General features: G+C 38.2%; 2 protein-coding genes across 3 annotated transcripts; one reads left to right on the top strand and one right to left on the bottom strand.

Annotated features, from left to right (window-relative positions):
• Nucleotides 1-4076: 4076 nt before the first annotated feature.
• gdf15 (Growth differentiation factor-15) lies at nt 4077-14962 on the top strand. Of its 2 annotated transcripts, none has more exons than XM_077517917.1 (3): nt 4077-4221; nt 9352-9603; nt 12180-14962. In XM_077517917.1, exons 2-3 carry the CDS (start codon nt 9429-9431, stop codon nt 12935-12937), a joined length of 933 nt encoding a protein of 310 aa, XP_077374043.1. In that variant the 5' UTR covers nt 4077-4221; nt 9352-9428; the 3' UTR covers nt 12938-14962. The 2 variants fall into 2 exon arrangements, with proteins under 2 accessions (XP_077374043.1, XP_077374033.1); XM_077517907.1 differs by having other exon boundaries at nt 12165-14962.
• Nucleotides 14963-15977: 1015 nt separating this feature from the next.
• LOC144015886 (uncharacterized) lies at nt 15978-21399 on the bottom strand. The gene is made up of 3 exons (XM_077516373.1): nt 21335-21399; nt 19200-19513; nt 15978-16958 (listed from the first exon to the last, which is right to left on the bottom strand). Exons 2-3 carry the CDS (start codon nt 19508-19510, stop codon nt 16817-16819), a joined length of 453 nt encoding a protein of 150 aa, XP_077372499.1. The 5' UTR covers nt 19511-19513; nt 21335-21399; the 3' UTR covers nt 15978-16816.
• Nucleotides 21400-25209: the final 3810 nt, after the last annotated feature.

The following is a 25209-nucleotide window of genomic DNA, read 5'->3' as shown; positions in this document are numbered from 1 at the left end:
AAAAGGGCACAAGGCAAAAGGGGTAACAAAAGGCGCTCCACTGGGGAGGAAAAAGCACAAAAACAAGGCAAAAACACTTGGCAACATGAACGAGGACATAAGGACTGTGGGCCGCTTCCATGCACTGACTGTGACACTTCGGCACTGAGAGGAGAATGCAGGTGGCTTTTATTGCTGTAGGTGATTGGTGGCAGGTGGTGATAATCAAGGGCGGGGACCGGTAATTATGGAGCGGCAGGAAGGGCAAGTGACCTGGGGTGAGATGAGAGTTAGATTTTCAAGGTAAAACAGGAAACAGGGACACAACAATAAAAGCATGAACCGCCACGCCGGTAGCGGCGTGACAACCAAAACCCATTCTGAAAACTGAAGTTCCTTTTTATGATGTCGTGTTATTTTCAACGGGGAGAATGAAAAGCACTGGAGGGGTTATTTTAATAGTTTACATTATATTTTAATATTCAGATTACAGTCCGACAAGGCTCATTATGGGTCTAAAAGATAATCTTGTGAGATTATCCTGTCGTGTGGGATGTGTTAAGAAGGATTTTCCTGTCTCTTATGTGGTCTGCTGTGTTAGTCATCTAAAACACACCACAAAATCCCCACTAGTAGAGCTGTAAGTGCACACTTTACTTGTTTTTTTTTCTTCGTCACATGTAGGGGTTCTCAGTTTAAAAAGTTGTGCCAAAGAGTGAATACACGGGTTAATTAGTAGTATCTTCTGCCATCTAGTGGAAGAGAAGTTCATTGTTCTGCCTGTCAGTGTGATGCCTTGAGATTTGAGTTAAATGTGTTCAGTCACCACGATCATACCTCAAATCATCTTTTCCCACTGATATGAATGAAAATGCCATTAATACATTGCAGCCTCCTCCTAAAAACACAGCGCAACAAACATAATTAAATAGAACATATAGAATTGAGGGCGGCACGGTGGGATGAGTAGTTAGCACGTCTGCCTCCCAGTTCTGAGGACTCCGGTTCGAGTCCAGGCTCCGGCCTTCCTGGGTGGAGTTTGCATGTTCTCCCCGTGCCCGCGTGGGTCTTCTCCGGGTACTCCGGTCTCCTCCAACATTCCAAAGACATGCATGGTAGGTTGATTGGGCGCTCCGAATTGTCCCTAGGTGTGCTTGTGTGTGTGGATGGTTGTTCGTCTCTGTGTGCCCTGCGATTGGCTGGCAACCAGTCCAGGGTGTCCCCCGCCAACTGCCCAGAGCCAGCTGAGATAGGCGCCAGCACCCCCCGCGACCCTTGTGAGGAGTAAGCGGTCAAGAAAATGGATGGATATAGAATTGAACAATTTGTGCATCGTGTGCTTGTCTTGGCCACAGGGGGGGGAAGTATAATATTCACGCAGACACAAATAAAGAATATTTTTACAACTACAGTAACTCAATGCTGTAATATTTGTAATTTTTCACAGAGGTTCAAGGGTAGACGCCTTCAGTCTGTCTACTCTATAGTCAAAACAAAACAAAAAATAGGCTATGGCAAGGTAGAACTATGTTCAAATATACATTTCCTAGAGTCCACCTCAACTGATGCTGCTATAAGTGTTATTTTGTCAACAACGGTTCCCATTATGTTAGCGTTAAGCTTGTAGGGGTTTTAAAGCAGTTATTTTATTGTTTGAAGTACACGTCTCTCCCATAAATCCCATTAAATAGTTGTAATAGTTGGTTTTAACTGGTCAATTCATGCGCCTTTTCGCTTTTGTCAAGTCACTGTTACAGTTGGAAATCACTGCCCGGCACAATTAATCAACCACATTCACAGCTGGAGAACCTATTTGATTTTCCCGAGGATCTGAATTTAAATAAATAAATAAATAAATAAATAAATAAATATGGACAGGGAGGTATTTTCAGTTTTTTTTTACCATTTTACTTCCCAAGAATGAAAATGATACGGAACTGATGTACACAGTACAAGCCACTAGATGGCGTAGTCGTGATGTAAGTACAATACTGTATGATTAGTTGGGTTGCAAGATTGTCCTCGGATGCAAAAGGCCTTCCTTATGTGAGACACTTCGTGGGACTTGACAGTAGGCAAACAAGACCACACAAACAGCCGCATTGCCAGTGGTGGCAGAAGTACTCACAGTCTGTAGAAGTACAGATTGATACTTGTTTAAATATAGACTGGTAAAAGTCGAAAGATTGATTAATCTTCTGTAATTGTGTAAAAGTAAAACGTACAGACTGAAATGTGAAGTTGAGTAATATTACTTTCAATTATGTACAATTCCAATTTTAAGAAATACGTTACTACTCTCCACATAAAAAGTTTCCCTATTGTCATCATAGACATCCTGCTCATACTGAGAATATGGAGGGTCACATTGGGGGGAAAAAAACTCATGAATAATTATCACATTGATTAATGTTGAATTGTTTGGTTTATTGAACATATATATGCAATACACAACATAAAATTAAAGTGAAAGAAAGAAAATAAAAGTTAAAAAGGAAAAGAAGAATTATTAGTATAATCAGAATGTTCAAAGGGAGTAGGAAGTTTGCTTGTTGTTTAAAGAGCTCCAGTAACTTGAACGTTATGCTTATCAATTCAGTAATGTATTCCAATAGCTTGGCATACTGAACAGACTAACAAAAAAATAAGCTAAATTAGCTAACTTCTAAAAGAAAAAACAACCTTAGATGTATGTGCGAGTGTTTATTTTGGGGTTTTTTTTCAGATTAGGACACAATTTTAATGCCAGAAGCAGGTGTTTTTTAGCGTGGCACAAGACAAAACTCATTCTGTCTTTGGTTGAGGTTGAAATAAGTACCAAAAGTAAAATTTTATCCCCAAAAAATAAATAAATAAATCAACACTCACCTAACGTACAGTTAGCCCGACAGCCCGAAAAATAAAACTTAGAGGTATAGTTAAAAAAAATTCTGTTCAATAATACGTTCTACTGCCCGAAGCCAGCTGGGATAGGCTCCAGCACCCCCGTGACCTTTGTGAGGAGCAAGCGGTTAAGAAAATGGATGGATGGAATAATATGTTCTATGCACCCCTACTAGTCTAAACATGGTATTCTGATTAAAATTGTGTTTTGAAGCGGCAAAATTACCTTACCCCCCACCCCCACATCTCAGGGGGCGGCCATTTTGACACTTGTTGTCATCTGAAAATGACATCACAGTGCCTACAATTCAGGAAACAACCAATTATGGCTCACCGGTTTTCTGGGTTTGGTCATGTGATATTCGCAAGTACAAGCTGACCTTCTTGGCACTGTGATGTCATTTTCATTCAACGGCAAGTGGCAAAATGGGCGCCCCCCTGAGATGGATCAAAAGGGGTGGATTTTGCTGCTTAATTCATATTCTACAAACACACTATTAATTAGATTGCCATGTTGAGACTATTGGGGCGATTATTTTAAAGATATTTTTTTACTTGTAAGTATTTGTATGTTGTTTTGTCACAATAACAATTGTATTCATCAGTATTGTACTACATAAAAAGCACAATACACAACTGTACCTATTGTCCTTCTTTGTTTTTCTTCTCTGGGGCCTATTAGCAGTTGGCAAACAAGCTCAATGGCTGGTTCTCACTTGGCATTTTTGTCCGTTCTTACGTCTTTCTGATCTCATGAAACATTGGTCACAGTCCAATTACTGTTCGAACTGAAAGTAGTACACATAAACCAAGACGCACAGAATATCTGCCGGATGTTCTTGTCATATAGCTTAAACAAAGGATGAATTGGTTGGATATTCACAGAAATACGTCAGAGTCAAGTTCACAAGCCGTTCACATTTACAAACGCCATTTCTCAATATAAACAACAACGCAGAGTAGGCTACCATCTTGTGAACTTGCCAAGTATGGACTTCCTAAGAGCATACTTGAGAACATACTTCCTAAGAACGCTAATCTCTTTGGAAATTGTAGTGCGAGGACGAATGGTTGCCTGTCTCCATCTGCTTTTTGCCCAGTCAGCTGTGATAGCCTGCAGCTCTCCTTGAACCTGAACAGGATAAGCGGTATTGAATTCGGATGAATGGATGCCTGTTAAAAAGGCCAGATTGAACTGTTTGTGAGGTTGCAGCGCCCTCTGTTGGTCAGTTGATTGGTACCGTTTTAATTATAGTTAGGCACGTCTTGGCCACCTGTTTGTTGTTAAGACCCATGCTAATCGACAGACGAAGTTGGTCGCTATATGTTTAATTTCTTCATGTGTGCGTGCATTCGCAGGTAGGTGCCCCCAATGTAACGTTACCAGTAATTTGTCTTATATATATTCATTTAGGGTAATGTTATTTGGACCATTTTGGACTTATGTACCACTAAGTAGCTCAGCTAAGTAGTATTGTATTATAGCCACACAATTGGTTCTCTTTCATTTGTATTGTATTGTATCTGCTTTACAGAAACCACACGCATAAATTCCCACAATTAAAAGACAGAAAGAAACAAATTGGTTTGAATCATTGCTTCACCCGGACGAGTTATGTTCTAACCGGACATACTGCAGCGGTTATCAACCTCATAATTAATTTCTACCAGCAAATATTTTTCAGTGCCTCTTGATACTATCCTATAACCACCAAGTGTGATAAAATTCACTTGTTTCTTTCCTTTCTCACGGTGGACTAGGCGTTAGCACGTCTGTATCACAGTTCTTTCTGAGGTTCTGGGATCCGCCTTGCTGTGTGCAGTTTGCAGATACTACTCCGGCTTCCTCCCGCATTACAAAAATGTTAATTTAAACATTCACAAAGGTTAATGTTGATAGATGTGAATCTGAGTGTCAACCTTTCACACACTCCTAACTTGCAAGGTCGGATTGCAGTGCGGTACATGATTGCTTCATTACCTCAGTGACTCACAGCTCAGAAATCCATAGACACACGCACGCACACGTCAAGGAACTATAGCCTAACCTTTACCGCGACATGCAACTTTCTGTCTTTGGTTTGTGTGGGGCGTGTACTACATGCTGAAACTTGGCTCTTATAGCATTGAGAATATGCTTTAATATAATGGATGAGTTGCAACATTTTCTTCTCCACGAGATAACCGCTGCTGTTTGTGTTTGTGTTCAAATGTCCGTAGCCTGAAGGGTTACAACTCCCGCACCATTGATGCTAGCTGGTTAGCATTAAGCTAGCGGACTTTCGTTATGTGGTTTGATTAACTACACAATGTGTCCATCTCCTTGTTTTATCTTTAAACTTCAACTGGGAATGACAATAAACGGCTTGAAAAAAGGTTTTAGATGCCGCAACATGGTGGCATAGCACTACTTTTGTCTAAATGAAGCTCATCAACTCATTTCAACTTAGTTCTTTGGCACGTGCCACAAGACGGAACATTAGCACAAAAATAGTAAAAGTATACATTTTTAAGTAAGGATACATACATACATTGTTCATACATACATTGCCTTACATTGTGATAGAATATTTTGGTATGTACTTTTGCTACTTTTGTGGTTGGTTAAGGCTGTGCTAAAAAAAAAATACTGGACTGTTTTTGTTTCTTTTTTCATGCACACAGTAGTTACCATATTATTTGACACATGTGACCTGTAGGTGGTAGACATTATTCAAGACCAAACATCATCCCCAATTATCTATTATCCCTCCATTATGAAACCAAACCACCCAGCAGCAAGTGCTGTGATTAAGCCCTTAGTGGAAAAAATAATTACAATCAAATCCACACGCCACATAATAGTGCAAAGAAAGCCGAATCGTGCATTGACCCTGTTTACTGATAGAACGGAAAGTTTTCTCTTGATAAGTGTTTGGCAACACCGCTCTGAGGAGTTTTCCACTCGTCTTATTTTATCCAGGAGACCACAGTGCAATTAAACATTGGGTGTAACAGGGTAACAATGTTTTATCTGTATCTGTGAGCTTTACTCCTTGGGAAATGATTGGTAAATCATCTTAACTGTGTAGTTTGTTCAGCTGTTTTACACCATTTTAGTTTAACTGACGTTTTTTGGATGTGGCTAACATAGCGCCCAGTGACGCACTTCGGGATAGTCCCTCTTCCCGACTATTCGCAATTCCGAGCTTACGTCACAAGTCAAAATGGCGGTCACTCGGTGAAGTGACCCTCTCCGTCCATTGAAACGCATTGGACTTTCAATCACTGTAATTTGATTTGCGAGGATTATTTTCATTTCAAAATGTGATGAAATGTCATTTGACTACTATAACAATATGTCGGGTTTGTACGGTAGTCACAGGCTAAAATAATACAATATGCTGTTCGTTTTCACCGTGTAATTTGCATTGCGTTGCAGAAATATCAGGAATGCCCGGATGTTCTGATTTGTCAATATACACTGTAGGCTTGTGCCAAATTTGTGAGTTATAATTACTATTACTATGCCCAATTTTATCCCTATGAGATACAGTACATTTAGCAAGCTAGCTATGCTAATGAGGAGGTGAAGCTAACCTGTTGGCTTGCTAGCTAACTGGTGGTTAGCGTAGCGCCACGTCACGCTGTAGAAAGTCCTTTGACGTGGGATAGATATATTGCAGCCACCTTTTTGATGAAACATTTTCTCAGCTTTTGGGATGTGTCGGCATAAGAGATATGGAGCTAGATGAAGTAACAACCATTTTTCAGTGGGCGATATCCTGAATTCAGCAGATGTGGTCACAGTGTTTAAGAGCAGAGTCTTTGGCTTGATTGTTCTCGATCTTGTAATCACCCCAATTTGGCAGGGTTGTTACAACACTCATCTCTGTGGTGTGTCAAAATTACAAGACATTTATTTTCTCTTTACACGGTCTTGAGAAGGGATAATTGTTTGATGTGCTAGAAAAATGATTGATGGGGAATGCGTTGTGTCTTGCTCTTGCCAAAAAAAATCCACAGCTTCCGGTAAAAGTTGAAAAGATCACAAAAAGTACAGGTAAGGTATAGGCCTACTTTGTTCTGTTATAATTGGCTGATTTGGCATTTTTCGAGTCCACCTTAATAATGCTATAGGAACACATTGATAGCGTGTCCAGTGAATTATTAGTATTTTTTTTGTGTGTTAGGGGGGGGTGGGGGGGTGTCGTTTTTTTTTTTTTTTCTCAGTGCGATGTGTAAGTTAATAAAAGAGGGAAACACTATTTTGTGTGCAGAGATTTTTGTTGTTGTGGTTATCAAGTTATCAAAACGGGCAGTGTGTAAACAAAAAAAATCTTGTCAGCCTGACTTCACTTGATTTCAAAATGTGTACTTTTTCACTTTTACTTGAGTAAACACTTACCAAAAAGTATATTTAAGTATACTTGAAGTATACTAAAAATTAGGAGAGTATACTTCCAGTTTACTTTTCTTGTACTTATTGGAATTATACTCCAACAAGTAAATCTGAAGTGCACTTGTAAGTATACTGAAACATAATACTAAATGTACTTGTACTTTTTGACGTATACTCAAAATTAGGAGAGTATACTTTCAGTTTCCTTTTCTTGTACTTATTGGAAGCATACTACTTATATACTAAATGTTAAGTGTACTTGTAAGTATACTGAAACAAATACTAAAAGTTTACATATTGTAGTATACTGTACTTAGAAAGCACTCACAGTAACAAACCGGAATTATAGATTACATTTATTTATAGAGCCGTAAACACTGTGGCTGGATATCTTAGACCTCGAGGTTAAGGTCTTTATTTTTGGTACCAGAGTTTGCTGGTTTGATCCCTGTCAATTCATCAATTTTTGCTGTGGACGTAAGTATAGTACAAAGTATACTTTCAAGTATATTTAAGTACATCTAATGTTTTAATAATAATTTATAAATTATACTTGAAAGTATGCTTAATATACTTTATAATATACTTAAGTATACTTTTAAGTAGGGATGTTCGATAATACTTTTTTTCAGAGCGATACCGATACTCGGACCCTTAGTACTCACCGATACCGATACCAACTGCCGATACCAGTAGTACATTTTGACAAATAAAAAAAAAAATCACTAAAAGATATTTTTAAACAAATACATTTCCTTTAATTTTGACCAAAAAAAAAAAAAAAAAAAACAGCACAGTGACTCTTCAATAGTCTTAACGCTCAAAATAAAACACAAAAATGCTCTTTTAGTTTAAGATTCACAATTTTGAAGTATTTCCAAACCGGTGAAGTTTTGGTGAAAAACTGCTGCAAGCTAGCGCCACTTACAGGCAAGGAGGACTCACTTCACGTCTTCCCTTAACTTCTCTGCCATCGGTCGCTTGTACTCGTCTGCGTCACGAGTACTCGAGTACTTGAAAAAAGGCTGTTATCGGCCCAATACCGATACCTGGTATGGTATCGGTACTCGCCCATCCCTACTTTTAAAACTCATTCACTGCCAGTCATTATAGAAAATTTTTACATTTCCAATACTCACGTGATATTCCATTCAATAATTATATATAAACCGAATCTACCAAATAACAGAATAGACTCCCTACTTTTTGTCCCGTCCCGTTCTTTTATAATTGACAGCAGAAAAATGTAGGTTTGCCAAAATACAGCCATTTCTCCCATGGACTCTGAAACTGTGTTTATTTCCTATAAAATGGGGCAATGATGTCATCTACCGGTGGTTGGGCATCAGTAAAGTTGTTTCCAAGTTTGATATTTACAGTGGAGCATGCTCAGATTCGCCCCCATTTAGCACCGCTCTAAAAAATACAATTGACAAGTATACTTGTCAAAGGCAGTGAATGAGTTAAGTATACTAAAATGGGCCAACTTAGTCCCAAGGAGTTTACTTAGTTTATTTTTAGTACGAATAAGTACACTTGAAAAATAAACTCTATATTCTATATTATGTACTTGAAGTATAGTACTTTTTGGTAAGGGGTTAAATTAATACTTCTACTTCTACCAGTCTTTTTTTCTTTTCTTTTTTCTTTTTTTTTTTAAACACAAGCATCTGAACTTCTACTTAAAGTACAGAGTGTTGCTACTTTTGTCACCTTGTGTAAATAAGCACAATAATGTACTTGTGGGCTATCCAAATCTGGTCTTAAAAAAATAAAATAAAATAAAATAATCCATGCAATTCCTCCCTAATTTTTAACTGGCTTAAAATAGTTTACAAATGATTTACCACAAGTTTGTTTTAAAACTTTACAGTAGGTCATTCATTACTATTCCGGAAAATGCCATGTAACACTGACTAAGCCCATCAAAGCTCACCTGACTGAGCAAGGGGCGTGGCAACATTCTATAAATGAAAGCGTGCCAAGAATTTCATTAACAACATAAGACGGAGCTCATCCAGGAAAGAGCAGCTCTCCCAGACCAAACATGCTCAGATCATGCACACTCCTCTCCTCCTTGCTACTCCTGCTCTGTGTCTCCATCTCAGGGGAGTGTAGGCCTCAACTTGCCCAGGAGCGAACGCTCGATGTAGACAAGAGGGTTCAACTCGTGGAGGCGGTTAAGATGGGAATCCTAAACTCACTCGGCATGGACAGGGAGCCCGAGCTCACCAAAAAGCCATCCGAGCAGGAGCTGAGGAGGATGTATCGGCGATACTGGCAAAAACTGGAGGCGATGAGAGGAAATTACAGTCAGACGAGTGGAGCGACTGTGTCGACGGTGCTTTTTCCTGCTGCAGGTGAGCGCCGTGTAGGAACATGAGAGCCGATGACTAACACACCTGAGTGAAAGGAACGTGTGAGTGGGAGTAGAAAGGAATGTGTGATGAAAAGTTCATTCATGAAATCTTCTCATGTGAGTTTACCCGTAAAAAGTTGAACAAAGCAAACACATCGGCTCCACTGAGCAATGTTTCACTGTGTCTGTTATTGTTTTACATATCCTGCTGTTTTTTGTTTCTGTTGTTTTACTTCTCACACCATTACATGTCCCTAACTATTATTTTTATTGTCACCATATTAGTATAACGTGTGATGTAGAATGTGAGTGTGAAAGGACATGTTTCACTTTGCTTTAGTGTAGGGATTTTTTTTTTTTTTTTTTACACTAATTTTGTTCTCTATACACCAAATAATAAAGGCTTTCTATTCCAATATACTGTGCATTCCTATTAGCATTTTCAAAATGTGACAGGCACACTTGTACCGCATAAATTGAACGTATCGTACTTGTGCTTTGGTAAATGCAGAGGATATTATTAAAGGAGAAGTCAACCTTAAACATATCTTGCCAATAATATGTCCCTTACCAGTCTAAACATGACATTCTGATGAATATTATATTTGTGGAATATGAACTATGCAGCAAAATCCAGCCTTATTTATCCATCTCAGAGGGCTCCATTTTGCCACTTGCTGTCGACAGAAGATGACATCACAGTTGCTCAGGCAATGACCAATCACAGCTCACCTGTTTTCCAAAGCTGAGCTGTGATTGGTTGTTACCTTATGTTGCATTCGAGGATGGTTGGAAGTCTGATATAACAGAGTTGATTTTCCAAGGTCCGACCGGAAAGCGTTAACAACCAAATTGGCGAATAGTGATAAATTGTTTTTTTTGTTTTTTGTTTTTTTTATTTTGGTCCTCAAAACTCATTTTGACCTCCAGCAACCTTTCAATTTTGCTTCATTTATTGTTTTTAATCTTATTTCATAAGCATTCCATACAGCTGAGTAGTTCACCATATAATTTCATGCAGGGTGATAGCGGCATACTGTCACATACGTTGTGTTACGTTATGTCGAATATTTATGAATGAAGAAAGCGATCTAGTTTTATACTAGAGTATTGTGTTTTACCATTCACAGTCTGTGTTTCCAAAGGGGTCGCCATTGTAGAGTGACATCAAATTGTAGTCCGTTGATGAAGTCGTAACGTAATTAACTTACTTTTTTTTTTTTTTTTTCCTACTTCGCAAGTGGAATCAAGGGGGGTTCCCGTACACACTTCCTGGTTTGAAGTCGGAAAAGTCCAACTTCCAACAATCCTTGAATGCAGCATAAGTCCTGAGCAACTGTGATGTCATTTTCACTCGACAGCTAGTGGCAAAATGGCTGCCTTCCGATATTGATAAAAACTGCAGGATTTAGCTGCTTAACATATATTCCACTAACGCAATATTAGCAAAAACACTATAGTTAGACTAGAAGGGCTGCATAGAACATAACATTGTCAAAAATATTTTGGGGTTGACTTCCACTTTAAAAATAAAAAGTTTACACCTCAGTTAAAATGACTACTGAGATGCAAAAAACAAACAAAACAATGAAAACAAGATAAATCCTTTTATTACCATTAATGTGACCCACACACCTGCACAACTCCATATATTTTTTAAATGTATTTTTTGTGAGGTCAACTGTGATCATTTGGTTGTATTGGGGACGTGGCTGTGTTCAGAATTAACGAATCACATTCAAACACGTTAAATGGGAGTCTGTACACTAATTAACTCCCAATAAAGTTCAGCTATTCTAGTAACTTTTTCCTGACATTATTGACTGACAGCAATGGACTGCTATTTGGAACTGTTCACAATTCCCTCCGGGTCAATAAATAAAAATAAAAATAAACAGCTGCAAAGCATGATGCTGCTGCAATCATGCTTAACTGTGGTTATTGCGTTCTTTTGGTGATGAGCACTGAGCGGGCTCGTAAGGCGAGGAGCCATATACCATTAGAAAGCTCTGGTCTCCGGGGTTCCAAGGATGTGTTCATTTTCCTCATGGGGCGTACGGTTCCGGAGAAATAACTGAAAAAAAGACCTCCAGAGGACCGGGACCTCGGGCACCTTTACCCGGAAATCAAGCTCGATTTCCGGGTAAAGTTGACTCTGGTGAATCCGGGGAATTGAAGGGAGGCATATACCGTTGGAAAGCTCTGGTCCCCGGGGTTCCAGGGATGTGTTCATTTTCCCTGTGGGACGTACGGTTCCGGCGAAGTAACCAAAAGAAAAAGCTCCAGGGCACCGGGACCTCCGTGACTTTACCCGGAAATCGTGCTTGATTTCGGGATATAGGTTGGTCCGAAGATGACCCCCTGTATCTCCGGAATCATGGACAAAATAATGCCCACATTATGTTTGGGGATAAGATCGAAATAATTATGAACAGTTCCAAGTGGCAGTCAGTTTTAGCAGTTTATTTTTTTGGCATTTGAACAAGGGTTGTTGGTTGTCTTGGTTGTTTGATTTTTGTTCCCAGTTGTTTTTACACTTTCCTCTGCTCTTTCTTTCTATTGTGGGGCCAATAAAAGCACCTCAGGGGAAAGACCCGTCGCCGTTGCCACCTGGTCAACACGTGCAGTGGTACAGAGCTGTTTTCCACAAGAACCCAAACATCCACAGGGACGCCATTATAACCCGAGCTGAACTGAAGGTTTCCAAGCAGAGTCCATTACTACCAACACAAGCACAGTCTGACGTAAGGCGGGAGATTCGAGTCAAGCGCGTGAAGATGCGGAACGCCACTGGATGGACACAAACGACCCCTCGTGTCAATGTCTCAAACATGCAAAACGTGACGACGGACATCAGGACGAAGGTGGCGAAGTGGATAAGAACAGATGATGATACGTCATTGGTTGTGGACGTCAGGATGGTCGTGGGTGAAGGCGAGCCGACCGTCTCTCTGGAATTAGATTTCATTCCACCCGAAGCGCATAAAAGGCTTCCTCGCTCCAACAGGGAGGACGAGTGCAACGAACAAGGTTGGTGCTGCCGCAAATCCCTCAACGTGTCATTCAAAGACATCGGCTGGGCCGATTGGATCGTGGCCCCGACGGAGTACACCATGCACCTGTGCGACGGCACCTGCCCGCACAACTACAAGCCGGCCAGCATGCACACGCAGGTGAAGTCTCGCCTGCACCAGATCATGAAGGGCGGCTCGCCTCGGCCTTGCTGCGTGCCGGCCTCCTACGAGCCCATGGTGCTCATGTACCAGGACGGTCGGGGCAAGTTGAAACTGACACCTTTTACTGACCTGATCGTCACTAAATGTCATTGTGCCTAAGGAAACCCGAGTTAAATGGAAGTCAACCTTAAACATTTCTTGACAATGAAATGTTATATGCGACCTCGCTAGTCTAAACATGACATTCGGATTAATATTACCTTTGTGGAATCCAGCTGTTTTTATCCATCTCAGGGGGCGGCCATTTTGCCACTTGCTGTCGCATGAAGATGACATCACAGTTGCTCAGGCAACGACCAATCACAGCTCACCTGTTTTCTGAAGCTGCGCTGTGATTGGTTGTTACATGCGACCTGAGCAGCACTTAATGTCATCTTCAGTCGACAGCAAGTGACAAAATGGCTGCCCCCTGACATGGATAAAAATGGCTGCATAGAACATATTACTGTTAAAAAATGTTTTTGGGTTGACTTCCCCTTTAATGCTGTACAATTTTTTTTTTCCTGGCTGGACTTTTATATTTGTTTGAATATTTTATTTATTGAAAATTTTATTTATTGTCCTTAAACTATATTAATGTATCAAGTGTGCTATTGCAGTTGTTTTTATAAGGCAGTGTTTCCCAACCTTTTTTGATTCAAACTACTGGGGCAAAAGTAACCAAAATGTGGTGAAATAACTATCCCAGCAATAGATGAATTAGGTATGGTTAGGAAAGCAACCGTTTTTTGTTGTTGTTGTTTTTTTGGTAAAAAATAAAAATAAATAAATACATAAATTTAAATAAAATACAGTGGCATGCTGCGGTATGGTACCTGAGTTTTCAGTAGGTACTTACCCAATATAATCCACCTTTTAATTCCACCACTATCATGTTGCAATTCTAAAAGAGAGCTAAATTGAGAATCAATATTTAGCTAATAACATGACATAATCATGAAAAAATGTAAATAAATGCATCATACTCTCCAGAGATGCTGATTACTGTATTTAATACGGTGTTGCCTTCTTAAAATACATTTCTAATCCATTCTGTGACCACATTCGTCACAAAGCAGTTGTACCTCAAATCATCTTCCCCAATTGAAATGAATGGAATTGCCAGTAATCCGCTACAGCCTCCAACAAAAACAACAAAAAAATTTCAATAAGGAAAATAGCAGTCGATTATATTCATCCATCCATCCATTTTCTTGAACGCTTATTCCTCACAAGGGTCGCGGGGGTGCTGGCGCCTATCTCAGCTGGCTCTGGGCAGTAGGCGGGGGACACCCTGGACTGGTTGCCAGCCAATCGCAGGGCACACAGAGACGAACAACCATCCACACTCACAAGCACACCTCGGGACAATTCGGAGCGCCCAATTAACCTGCCATGCATGTCTTTGGAATGTGGGAGGAGACCAGAGTACCCGGAGAAGACCCACGCAGGCACGGGGAGAACATGCAAACTCCACCTAGGAAGGCCGGAGCCTGGACTCGAACCCGAGTCCTCAGAACTGGGAGGCGGACATGCTAACCACTCGTCCACCGTGCCGCCCGTCTATTATATTGTACTTTATAAATCATTGTGAATGTGCATGTCTTGGCCACCTGGGGTCAGTATGCTACAGATATAAAGATATACATGGACACATCTTAGCTCCTCAGTGATGCAGAAATAGCCATTCTTTGCAGAGGATAAAGAAAATATGCCTGTGAGTATTTTTGTATTAGTAGTATAGTGCTCCACCATTTGTGTTCCAATATCTGTTGCTTAATAAAGCGACACTGATGCTATTTGGTAAACCATCTATAGTGTTTCCCATTATGTGTTAGCATTAAGCTAGCTGACTTTAAGGCAAAGAAATGTGCTTGTTTAAACTGTACAACATTCTCAGATTAATTGTACCTTTCACTATCTAGTCAAGCAGCATTTAAACATAAGATAGATGAATTGTTATTCAATTAAGTATTTATATTAAAAAAAGATTTCAATTGCACAACACAGTGGTTGGGAATCACTTGTCATTAATGTTGAAGGTACTGTAATATGACAAATGTTTTGTTCTGACCTGTTGCACTTGAATTTACATGATCAACAAGGACATTTCATAATAAACGCATCAGCTATGCTGTCATCAAATTGCTTCAGTAGTTTATGAAGGTCAGGGTGTGTCTGCTTATTGATAATTTCTACAGTTATCTCCTTTTAGTGACCCTGACGCTGCTTTGACTGCAGCCTTGACCTATGTAGTATGTAGCATATAGTATGTGACGGGACATGATTGTTGAAAGTGAAAAGTTCCACAGGTTGAATTTAGTGGAAAATGCAGAAAAAGTTAAGCAATGTTTCATTTAAACAAGACTTTGCTGTACAGCAACAACAAGAATATTCAGAAAATGCTTTAATTTTCCATAGGTTACAATATTTTAATATATATATATAAAAAAATCTATGTCCTACTTAATCTCTTTTATATATATATATATATATATATATATATATATATATATATATATATATATATATATATATATATATATATATATGTGTGTGTGTGTGTATATATATATATATATATATATATATATATATATATATATATATATATATATATATATATATTGGGTACAGTAGCCTGTTGTATTAATTAATAGTCATATATATCTTTAAACTCAATTTGGATATCTTTTTAGTATTAATAGTCGCGAGTCACGATGGCAGCCGATCAGGAAATAGTATCGAAAATTGCCATTAATTTCATGCAATTTTAAGGGAAAATGCTATATTGGAATATACTGTATATGTCTTTCTTTCAGTTCATTTATTTTTTAGGGGGGAAATTTTATGTATCAAAAGTACTAGTGGTATCGGTACTTGCTATCGGTGACTACACAAGAGTACCGGTACTGTTATCTGTCTGGACGAAAAGTGGTATCGAACATCCATAAAAATAATGCATGCCATTTTTTATTTTATTTTAATTAATTATACAATTATTTAGTGAAATGTCACAAAAAAAATTGTACGATATAAAACTGGTTATATTAGCAATGTTATACATTTTATTATATTCATTTTTCATTCATCCATTGTATGAGATAAAGGAATAAAAAAATAATAAATACACTTTGGGGAAAAAATCACACAAATAAAATATACTGCATAACATTTTAATGAACCAATTTTAGGAGAAGAATGTTAAATTAATGCAACAAATACAGGGCTCAGTGGACTGGATTGAAGGACATTGTGGGCTGTACTTTGCCCCACTGCTGCTGCATTCACTGTAAATAGTTTATTTTGCAAAATAGTATTCACTCAAGAATTATACTGTACACATTTGGCAGTTACATAACTTGGATTGTGTTGAAATATTTGCTAGATAATGATTGAGCAAACCATTAACCTAATTGCAAAAATTATCTAGTCATTTTTAATTTACTGTCACAAAATCAATTACAAAAAAAAATACCCACATGCGAAAAATTGTGGGTTTTCATGATGTCTGCGCAGATTCTCACTGTAATCTGTAAATGGTGACCCAATGCAACTGCACTCTTCGTTGGGTATTTCTTGTTTCCGAAATGACTTACGCAACTACACTATTAGAATGATTAATGAAATAACATATCTTTCAAAGTAATGTTTCATGGCTTTGAGTGAAGTGTGAAGCCAGTCCTTGCTAGTTGTCACAATTTTCATAGTGAGAGTGAGTCATAAAAAAACAAATTGAACAGAAACAAAAAAAAAAACAATTTGTCAAGTTGTCTCACAAAAATAATATAATCGCCATATTCTGTACATTGTGTTGTCAAAGCGTGTGGTGTGGTACTACATAATTGTATCTGCATGAATTGCTGCTATTGAAACAAATGCAGCAGCACCAGCGACAACTCCAAGATCGAGTGCATGCAGTCTGCACTGCACGTGCAGATATATGGTACACAGAAAGATTACTTGAAAAAAAAAAAAATGTGATTGTGATGTCTTATCCTATGAATCTGGGACAATATAAACATCATCATCTCGGGATTCCGGGAGAATGGCGAGGTTACACGCAGGATCATTACTGTAGATTGCATCATCGGGTGAGTCACACTGCAAGTACAAATCCTCTGTGGGTGCATAAGGCGGCCTGTGGAGAAACAATCACCAGCAATGTAAATGCCAAAAGCACCAACAAACTCATTAGTACAAATATTAGGTCACTTGCAGTGGTTAGTGGTACAAATATTTTGTTACTTTACTACTTGAGTATATTTTTAGACAACTGCAGTTTAATTGAACTTTTCTTATGATTTTTTTTTACTTAAATTCTGTACATTTGAAAATAAATAGGTCTCGTCTCGTTGAGATTCAGAATGTTTTACAAGCGGTTCCGGGCCAACACAGCAACACTATCCATCCATCCATTTTCTTAACTGCTTATTCCTCACAAGGGTCGGGACAGCAACACAATAGTTCCAAATAAATTAAACAAAAAGGACCAACAAAAATGATTCCAGAATGATTTGTGGTGGATGTGTTGCCTTGTGCTATCCTAAAACCAATATATTCTGTTAAAAAAAAATCTCTTCCCACAAAAGAGGTATTGTGTATTCTTCAGTTATTTGCCTATCGTTAGCTAATTTAGTATGTAACTTTATTGCATACTTTCAGGCCCATTTCTACCACTATAGTTTGCGGTTGGATAGGTAGCTAGCAAGCTAGCTAGCTAACTCACTCTATGCCACATACAATACATTGTATTGTTATTATTTTTAATTATTGAATTCCCAAACCACCTTGTGATAGTGTTACCAACTTGCCAGCTTTCTGGCTATATCTGGCAACTTTCTAAAGCCACTTGCCGACATTTTATTTTTTTCTCAAACGTGACTAGTGTCCAACCTACGCCTGGTCTTATTTAGTGTTTTGTTTTGTTTTGTTTTTTTAACTCAATTATTCCTCTCTCCTACGTCATCCACTACGAATTGAAAATTATGCAAATTAGGCAATGACATCATTTAGCGACTTCTAGTTATTTTTAGGACAGCCAGTAGCTTGATTTTTTTTTTTTTTTTTTTTTTCAATACTGTGGATGTAAACAAGATGGAAACTTTGATCTGATGTTTGTTGCAATGCTGTGAATGCAAAATGCAGAGTTTCAATTAAAAATAAAATAAATATAGGACAGCCAGTAGCTTATTGGGGAGTTGGCAAATCTGCTTGGCAGAGATGGTAAATATCGTTTGAGAAAGTAAAAACCCTGCCACATTTTGGCTGAAGCAGGTGCTTCTGCTCACCCGACCTCGTTTACTTGCCAGTTGAGTAGAAGCATCTGTGGCTATAGCCAAAATGTGGCAGGGTTTTGACTTTCTGGACCCGAATTTCCCATCTCTGCTGCTTGGTGATGCTAGGAGTGGGGACGAGCACACCGCCCCGGAAGCCCGTTAGCTCATGAGCTAGCTTATGAGCTAGCTGGTGGCTAGTGCCTCTCCTTACATGGGTTTTCTATACACGGCGCAGCTAACCTGCTGGGTTACTGTATGACCATTGACCTCGCCGCTAGTGCCTTTCAGCGGCTATATTTTCACTTGTGGGAATGTGAAGCCGTAAGAAAAACAGTTGAGAAAATAGCACTCTATTTTTTTCCAGCAGGGTATGACTTCACACATTCTGCGTAAACGGCCACAGCGGTTTCATTGTTTCATTGTGAAACCTCGCTTCATATACAGTACTTTTAAATCATTCAAATTTGGCAGGGTTGTTAACAACACGGTCGTGTGTTAAATTTAGAAGACATATTTATTTTCACTTTACCAGGACTTTAAAGCAGAAGTCAAATAATGTATGTGTCTCCACTGGTCGAAACATGGTAGAACTATTGTGGATTAATATTGCGTTTTGGCCATTTTGCCACAGTTGCTGGAAACTGAATTAAATGACATCACAGTTGCTTGGGCTCAGGTAACGGCCAGTCACAGCTCAGCTTCAGAAAACTGGTAAGCCAAGATTGGTTGTTACCTGAACCCTGAGCAACTATGATGTAAATAAAGGAGTTGAATGAGTTCTTTTTAAAAACAAAACAAAACAAAACACTTTTTTTTACTGCCTAAGTACAGAGTCACTGCTTTAATGGATTTCCTTTCCCCAGTTGTCTCCTTAAAAGTCCAGCAGTGAGTCATCAGCTGTTTTGTTTGACTAAAAGGCTACTCAGAAGATCCACATCCAGTCAACATGGCGCTTTTTTCTCACAAACAGAAGTAAGTCAAATGGGGAAATCACACCACATGCAATGTTTCTTCATCTGTTTCCGTTCCGTTCAGTTTTGGGGACAATACTTCACTTTCACATGTCAAACTTTTCTGAATTGTGTAAGAAGAGAATGGCACACCTGCTCTGTGACCTGGCACCACTTTTCTGGCTTGTCAAGTTTTCATAGATGGGGGTATTCTCAGTTGACTTTGTTCTGACCATACTGGAGTACTGATGGTCAAACTGTGTTGTCACCACAGAGTCCTTCTTTTGGCTTTTCCTTTGACCCAATAGAGGCAGGCTCCATTTGTTCTTATAGAATTTGACCACGATCATAACAGCAATGGCAACCAGCATGAGAAAGAAGAGAGTCAGGCCCACGGCGAGACCTGTGGAAGAGTTTGGGGCTGCACATGCGGTGCCATTTACACAAGTGTGATTTAACTGCATGACCTGCAAATATAAAAAAATGAACATTTGATCATAGACTCCACAGGTGTTAAGTTCAGATTAGCACAATTTTTTTCTGTGACATCAGCTCCAGAATAACTACATCATATAAAGTAAGCTCAGTCTATTTATTTACCATTGACCAAATCATAATGACCAGATGCATTGGCAAGTTTATTAAGATGGATGAAAGAACAGGACCATTGCAAAATAAAAATTAAAATTATGGACAGCCACTTAAACCTGGAGGCCTCCATACAACATTTTGAGGTACAGAGGTATTTTGAGTAATCTGAAAAATACTTAGGGCCACACTAACACATTTTTTATTTTATTTTTTTTACATTTGTATGTTTCCGGGATGAAACTAAATGCAGACGTCCCAAAAATGTAAAAAAAAAAAAAAAAAAAAAAGTAATTATACTTTATTAACTCTTTGACCGCCAAAAACGTTTAATGACGTATGCTAAAATCCTAATGAATGCCGCCATAAACGTTAATTGACATTTACTAAGTTTTTTTTATTTTTATTTTCCCCTCTCTCAATGGACAGTGCCACGTCTTGTGTAGCACTGCCTGCTCAATGGGTTGTGGAATCAAAAACACCCACTAACTATGGCCGGCAGATGGCACCATTGTAGCGTCAATAAACAAAAAAAAATTGTCTAAGTCACTGTTGTGCAAAAAATTATCTTTTCAATCTCCCTCAAATTACCTATTTTCGAATGATAACTAAAGAACTGAATAAGGTAGAAACATACTTTTTATGCTTATGTAGTCATAGCACACAATATTTTGTTTGCCTTGAAAGATGAGTGAAAATGCTCAAAATCGTCTGCCACTGTTGTGTTTTTTTTGGGGATAATATTTGGCAGTCAAAGAGTTAATACTAAATACATAAACCTGAAGATTATGCATTTCAAATAAACAGGCCTTATTAGTCTAATGAATATGTATCATTTATGGTTTTTTTTGGTACGTTTGTATTAAAATTATCACAAAAAAAAAGTACATGGAAATTTGACATGTCACAAATGACATAAATCTCAAAGTTAGGCTTGGAATATTTCTGTGAGTATTATTCGTGAGGTATAAATAAGTATAAATATTAGCGGAATTTTGCAAAACTCAAAATGTCCTTCTGTTACACTTTCCTATAAACAAAAGACTGACGCTGTATATGTCATTTAAGTCTGTTCCAGTTGACATAACAGTAGTTTGTTTCGTATATTGTTTCGACTGTCCAAAATGTAAACATAACATGACTTGAAAACAAACTGAAGTACTGAAATGTGATTTTTCTCGTTACATAATCAGCCAGTCTACTTTTATATTTAAACAACATCAAATACACCTTCACAATCTAAACAAAATGAATTCAAGATCTGTATTTTCAAATGATTCTTTTATGAATCTAAAATGGTTTTCTTGTTGCATGCTCACTACCTTTTTCTTGTTGCTCTTACACCAGACGAAAGATCGGTAAAGCGTTCCTTTACAAAGATAATGATGATTATTTCGACTGACACTGTAGCTGGAGCTTACCAAGTCCGACATTTATCTTTAGCAATTCAAGACAAATCAGACGGTCGCATTAGGCCTCATTTCAATTGAACTTTTGTACTTCTGAAGTCCCTTCTCGCTACGTACTCAAGTTACCACACATAAAAAAGCTGACTTCCAGAAACTGCATTTAGTTTTACAACATGCCCAATTAAATAGATGAATATATTCTGTAATTGCTATTTTGGCAGGACATCAAGTACAGCGAATACAAGACTTTTCTTTCTGAGCCGAGTGATTTCAAATGAACAGCCATCTTACCGTTCAGGAATGCCAAAAGGTGAGCGTTGTGAGCAAAGTCAAGCAGTTTGTCGCACAAAACCCCCCTTACACTTGCATAAGAATAGTTCCTCTTTTCTGATATCATGAAAGTAGGGGGTGAAGAAGAAGCTATAATCAGATTTCCTGTCATGGCTTTTTTTTTTTTTTTTTTTTTTTTTTTTTTTTGTGAAAATAGCATTAATGAAACATGCCTGCACTTACACCCTTTCTTCAAGTGGATCATCATGTTTGGTCTATTTTACATATGAGTCACTTGATATCATTACTTTATACTCAGTATTATCCCTCAGGGGGAAGTGATTGAATCAATATGATATGGGTCTTTTCACAAAAACACTATTCCAAAACATCAATCTTTACCTCCCCCTGCTGCCAGTCTCTGTCTCCAAAAAACAGCTGACATTGTATTGCATGCCATGTTTTATATGTGATTCTCCGTAATAACAGATGATTTAATATGTATCACAATGTATTTTAAAGTGAACAGATTCAATTCGGTTCGATATGATGCACTCACATCTTTTCAATCTGATTCAAATTGGTTTTCATTACAGCCCGAGTACATACATTAAAAATGTATACCTAAATAAGAATCAGTCCAAAAGAATTAGATGCAAATTATTGTACTTAAAAGTTAAATACAACTGAACTTGACTTCATAAAATTGGTCTGAATGTTTAAGCCAGTGTAACATTACACAAACTTTTAATTATCGTATTTTTCGGATTACAAGTCGCAGTTTTTTTTTCATAGTTTGGCCGGGGGTGCGACTTATACTCTGGTGCGATTTATGTGTGAAATTAACACATTATTAAATCATTTCACATGTTATTTTCACACTAAACCGCAAGAGGGCGCTCTAGGCCTGTGTTTATGTTCAACATTGCCGGTAGAAGAGGAAGCGGCGCATCGTCTACCTCCCGAGTTGGGGAAGTTGTTTAAAAGTGACACCGAGGATGAAGATTTTATTGGATTTAGTGATTTGAAGTGAAACTGATAGTTTGGTAAACTTGTTAGCATGTTCTTTATGCTAGAGTTAAATGAATAACTTGTAGTGATGGGAACATAATTCACCCACGCAACGTTGGGACGAAGGGAGAGTTCCGGGTGGGAAGGTTTTGTTATGTGGAAAAGGGGAGTTAGCCTGTTAGCTTCTAGCTGAGTGGGGAGTTGCTGATAAGACCTCAGAAGCTGATGTCAATAAAACGCCAGCCTTTGGCTCCGCCTCCGACTCCCGTCACTGCTCGCTACAAACTCTTAATATGTTACGTCGTTACTGACGTTACCAGGCATGTCAGTCATGTAACGTTAGTATACCGTACACTTATTCAGCCTGTTGTTCTCTTTTATTTTTATTTTAAATTGCCTTTCAAGATGACATGTATGTTTTTGGTGTTGGATTTTACCAAATAAATTTCCCCCAAAAATGCGACTTCTACTCCAGTGCGACTTATATATGTTTTTTCCTTCTTAATTATGCATTTTTTGGCTGGTGCGATTTATAATCCGGAGCGACGTATAATCCGAAAAATACGGTAAGTGATTATTTAACATACCACTAGAGGGACCCAACGCACTCCTAGTTGTCTGATACTACACTTTGAGAATCACTGCGCTCTAATTCTCATGCTTGTGTGAGTTTCCTCTGTGAACGAGTTGTGTGAATGTGAGCGTGGAAACCTTCCGATTTAAATATTAACACTTCTTTCACATGAAATTAGCGACAATGTTTTTAGCTGTGTTTTACAACTATGTTTTATAGTGTTATACAACTGAAGTGACTCCGACTATTGGTGTGTTTTAACATACTTTGCTAATAAACATTCGTGGATTCTGATAAGAGTACAATTGCCATTGTCGTTTGTACATAGTGACTCACTACACACAACATGAGTGGTTGTCGCGAACACAAAGTAACCTGGAACAAGACCCACTTGCTCCGCAAGGACGCGACTACACGTGCAAACAGAAGCAGTAATCGTTTTTCTCTTTGTCCATTCAAAAATAACAGTCTAAACTTCCCAGTGCGATCTTGTGAACAACTCCCTTTGCTACGCTTTGCCCTTGAATCGCAGATGTTCAATGTTGCCATGGTTACCATGAATCAAATCCTCTCTTTGATGGCAGGTGAGAAAACTCAACAGTTGCTTTTCCTGTTAAATAAATTAAAAAATAACAAAATAAATAAAAAACACATAAAGTGCAATCGTGTGACTTTTGTGTGATTTGTGTTTCTAGCAGTTTATTACCACTTTCAATTGAGGTTTACTGTCAAACTAAACATAACTTTGCTGCACACTTAGCTTCATGCAAACAAACAATGCAAAACACTATAGGCAGGATCACAAACAGTATCAATAGTTGTGACATTATAACCCTTTTAAGCCGTAGGTCTCAAACTCGTTCCTGAGATAGACGATCTGGGTCATTATCAGGTTTCTACAGAGCTTGCTAATGATCTGATTTTTTTGAGTCAGGTGTATTGCAGGAGGGAATCCTCAAAATGATGCTAACGTCTGTGGCCCTCGAGGACTGGACATAGATTTTCCTTATCCTCTTGAAAAACTCCTGATATTGCAGTTTACTGTCTCACTTATGGTAGTTCTGAAAGTCTTCTTCGTTTGGGTCTTTACAACTGGACTATACTGCCCCCTGGTGCCCAGATTGTGGACACCAGGAGTTGGGATGAATTCATCATGATACACAAACTGTTTAATCCTTTACATTCTATTTAACCAGTATACATTAAAGCGGATTGCAGGGGGAAATGCTTGTAATGTCTGTAAAAAGTGAAGAAAAAAACAACACAATTTTCATTGAAAAAATTCAGCTAGCGGCTCATTTAAAAAATAAATAAATAAAAACACAACACAACATATGACAACCGTTATGACATTCAAACAACCCCTCCCCCAAAAAGATGAAAAAATGGCAGTTTTTGACGGATGTATCTCTCTGTTGAAAGTTAAATAAATACTAGAACAACGTATTATAAAAGAATCAAACATTCTGCCTATGATTCATGCCTTTATTGCTATTGCTAAGGGACCAGAAAAATGTTACATTATTAATTAATAATATATTTTATAAACAGTTATCGGAATATTATTCTGCCAAAATCGGCATTGGCCTTTATAAAATAAATAGTTGTTTGACAAACCATGCCAATATTGGCTGGCACGCCTCGTAAGTCAAAGTACTACAGTATTTCCAAACACATGACAACAACAATAATAAACATCGATAATTGTAATGTCGTGAGGTTGAAACTCTTTTTACAAGTGGCTCGTGCATAAAACCTGAGTTAATTAGTTGGATTCCATAGTCCAGATGTGCGAAGCGCCTCCACTTCACCCCGCAGGCGACAGATGCTCATCACGTTTTAAATCTCCAGTTATTAGCTAGAACCAAACCGGAAGTACACATATTTAGGATATAAAATAAAAGCATTAAATTGGTCCGACAAAACGTATCCATGCACCTATCGTACAAATATGATGTTCAAACAATTCTCTGGACTGTTTCAAATTTCCCACAAGAACACCGGAACTAACCCATTAAAAAATACAGAAATAAAAATATTACTAATAAAATAATAAAATATACAAAACTGCCACCATTTTACATGATGCAACACACACTGGTCCATCTAAAGTCCATTTTAATAGACAAACAGCCTCAGTGCGCACAAACTTTGTTGCACTTGTCCCCCAGAAATAACATTTTAAATATTTCCATTGTTGTTTCTTTCATACCCTAATTGCTGTGAAATGTCACAATGGGTCAAAATTGACCGGAACTTTAAGGGTTCGAACTTTAAATAAATAAATGAAATAATAATACCGAACGACACA

This window comes from Festucalex cinctus, chromosome 1 (assembly GCF_051991245.1).
Source record: "Festucalex cinctus isolate MCC-2025b chromosome 1, RoL_Fcin_1.0, whole genome shotgun sequence".
Taxonomy (NCBI): domain Eukaryota; kingdom Metazoa; phylum Chordata; class Actinopteri; order Syngnathiformes; family Syngnathidae; genus Festucalex; species Festucalex cinctus.
Note: the sequence above shows the minus strand (reverse complement) of the source record. Positions and strands in the feature narration are given on the sequence as shown.

Coding starts and splice junctions, on each gene's coding strand:
- gdf15 (XM_077517907.1), top strand. CDS start 9,429: ATGGGAATCCTAAACTCACTCGGCATGGACAGGGAGCCCGAGCTCACC. Junction 9,604..12,164: donor GGTGCTTTTTCCTGCTGCAG/GTGAGCGCCGTG, acceptor TTCTTTCTATTG/TGGGGCCAATAAAAGCACCT.
- LOC144015886 (XM_077516373.1), bottom strand. CDS start 19,510: ATGCAGTTAAATCACACTTGTGTAAATGGCACCGCATGTGCAGCCCCA. Junction 16,959..19,199: donor GGTGCCAGGTCACAGAGCAG/GTGTGCCATTCT, acceptor GTTTCTCCACAG/GCCGCCTTATGCACCCACAG.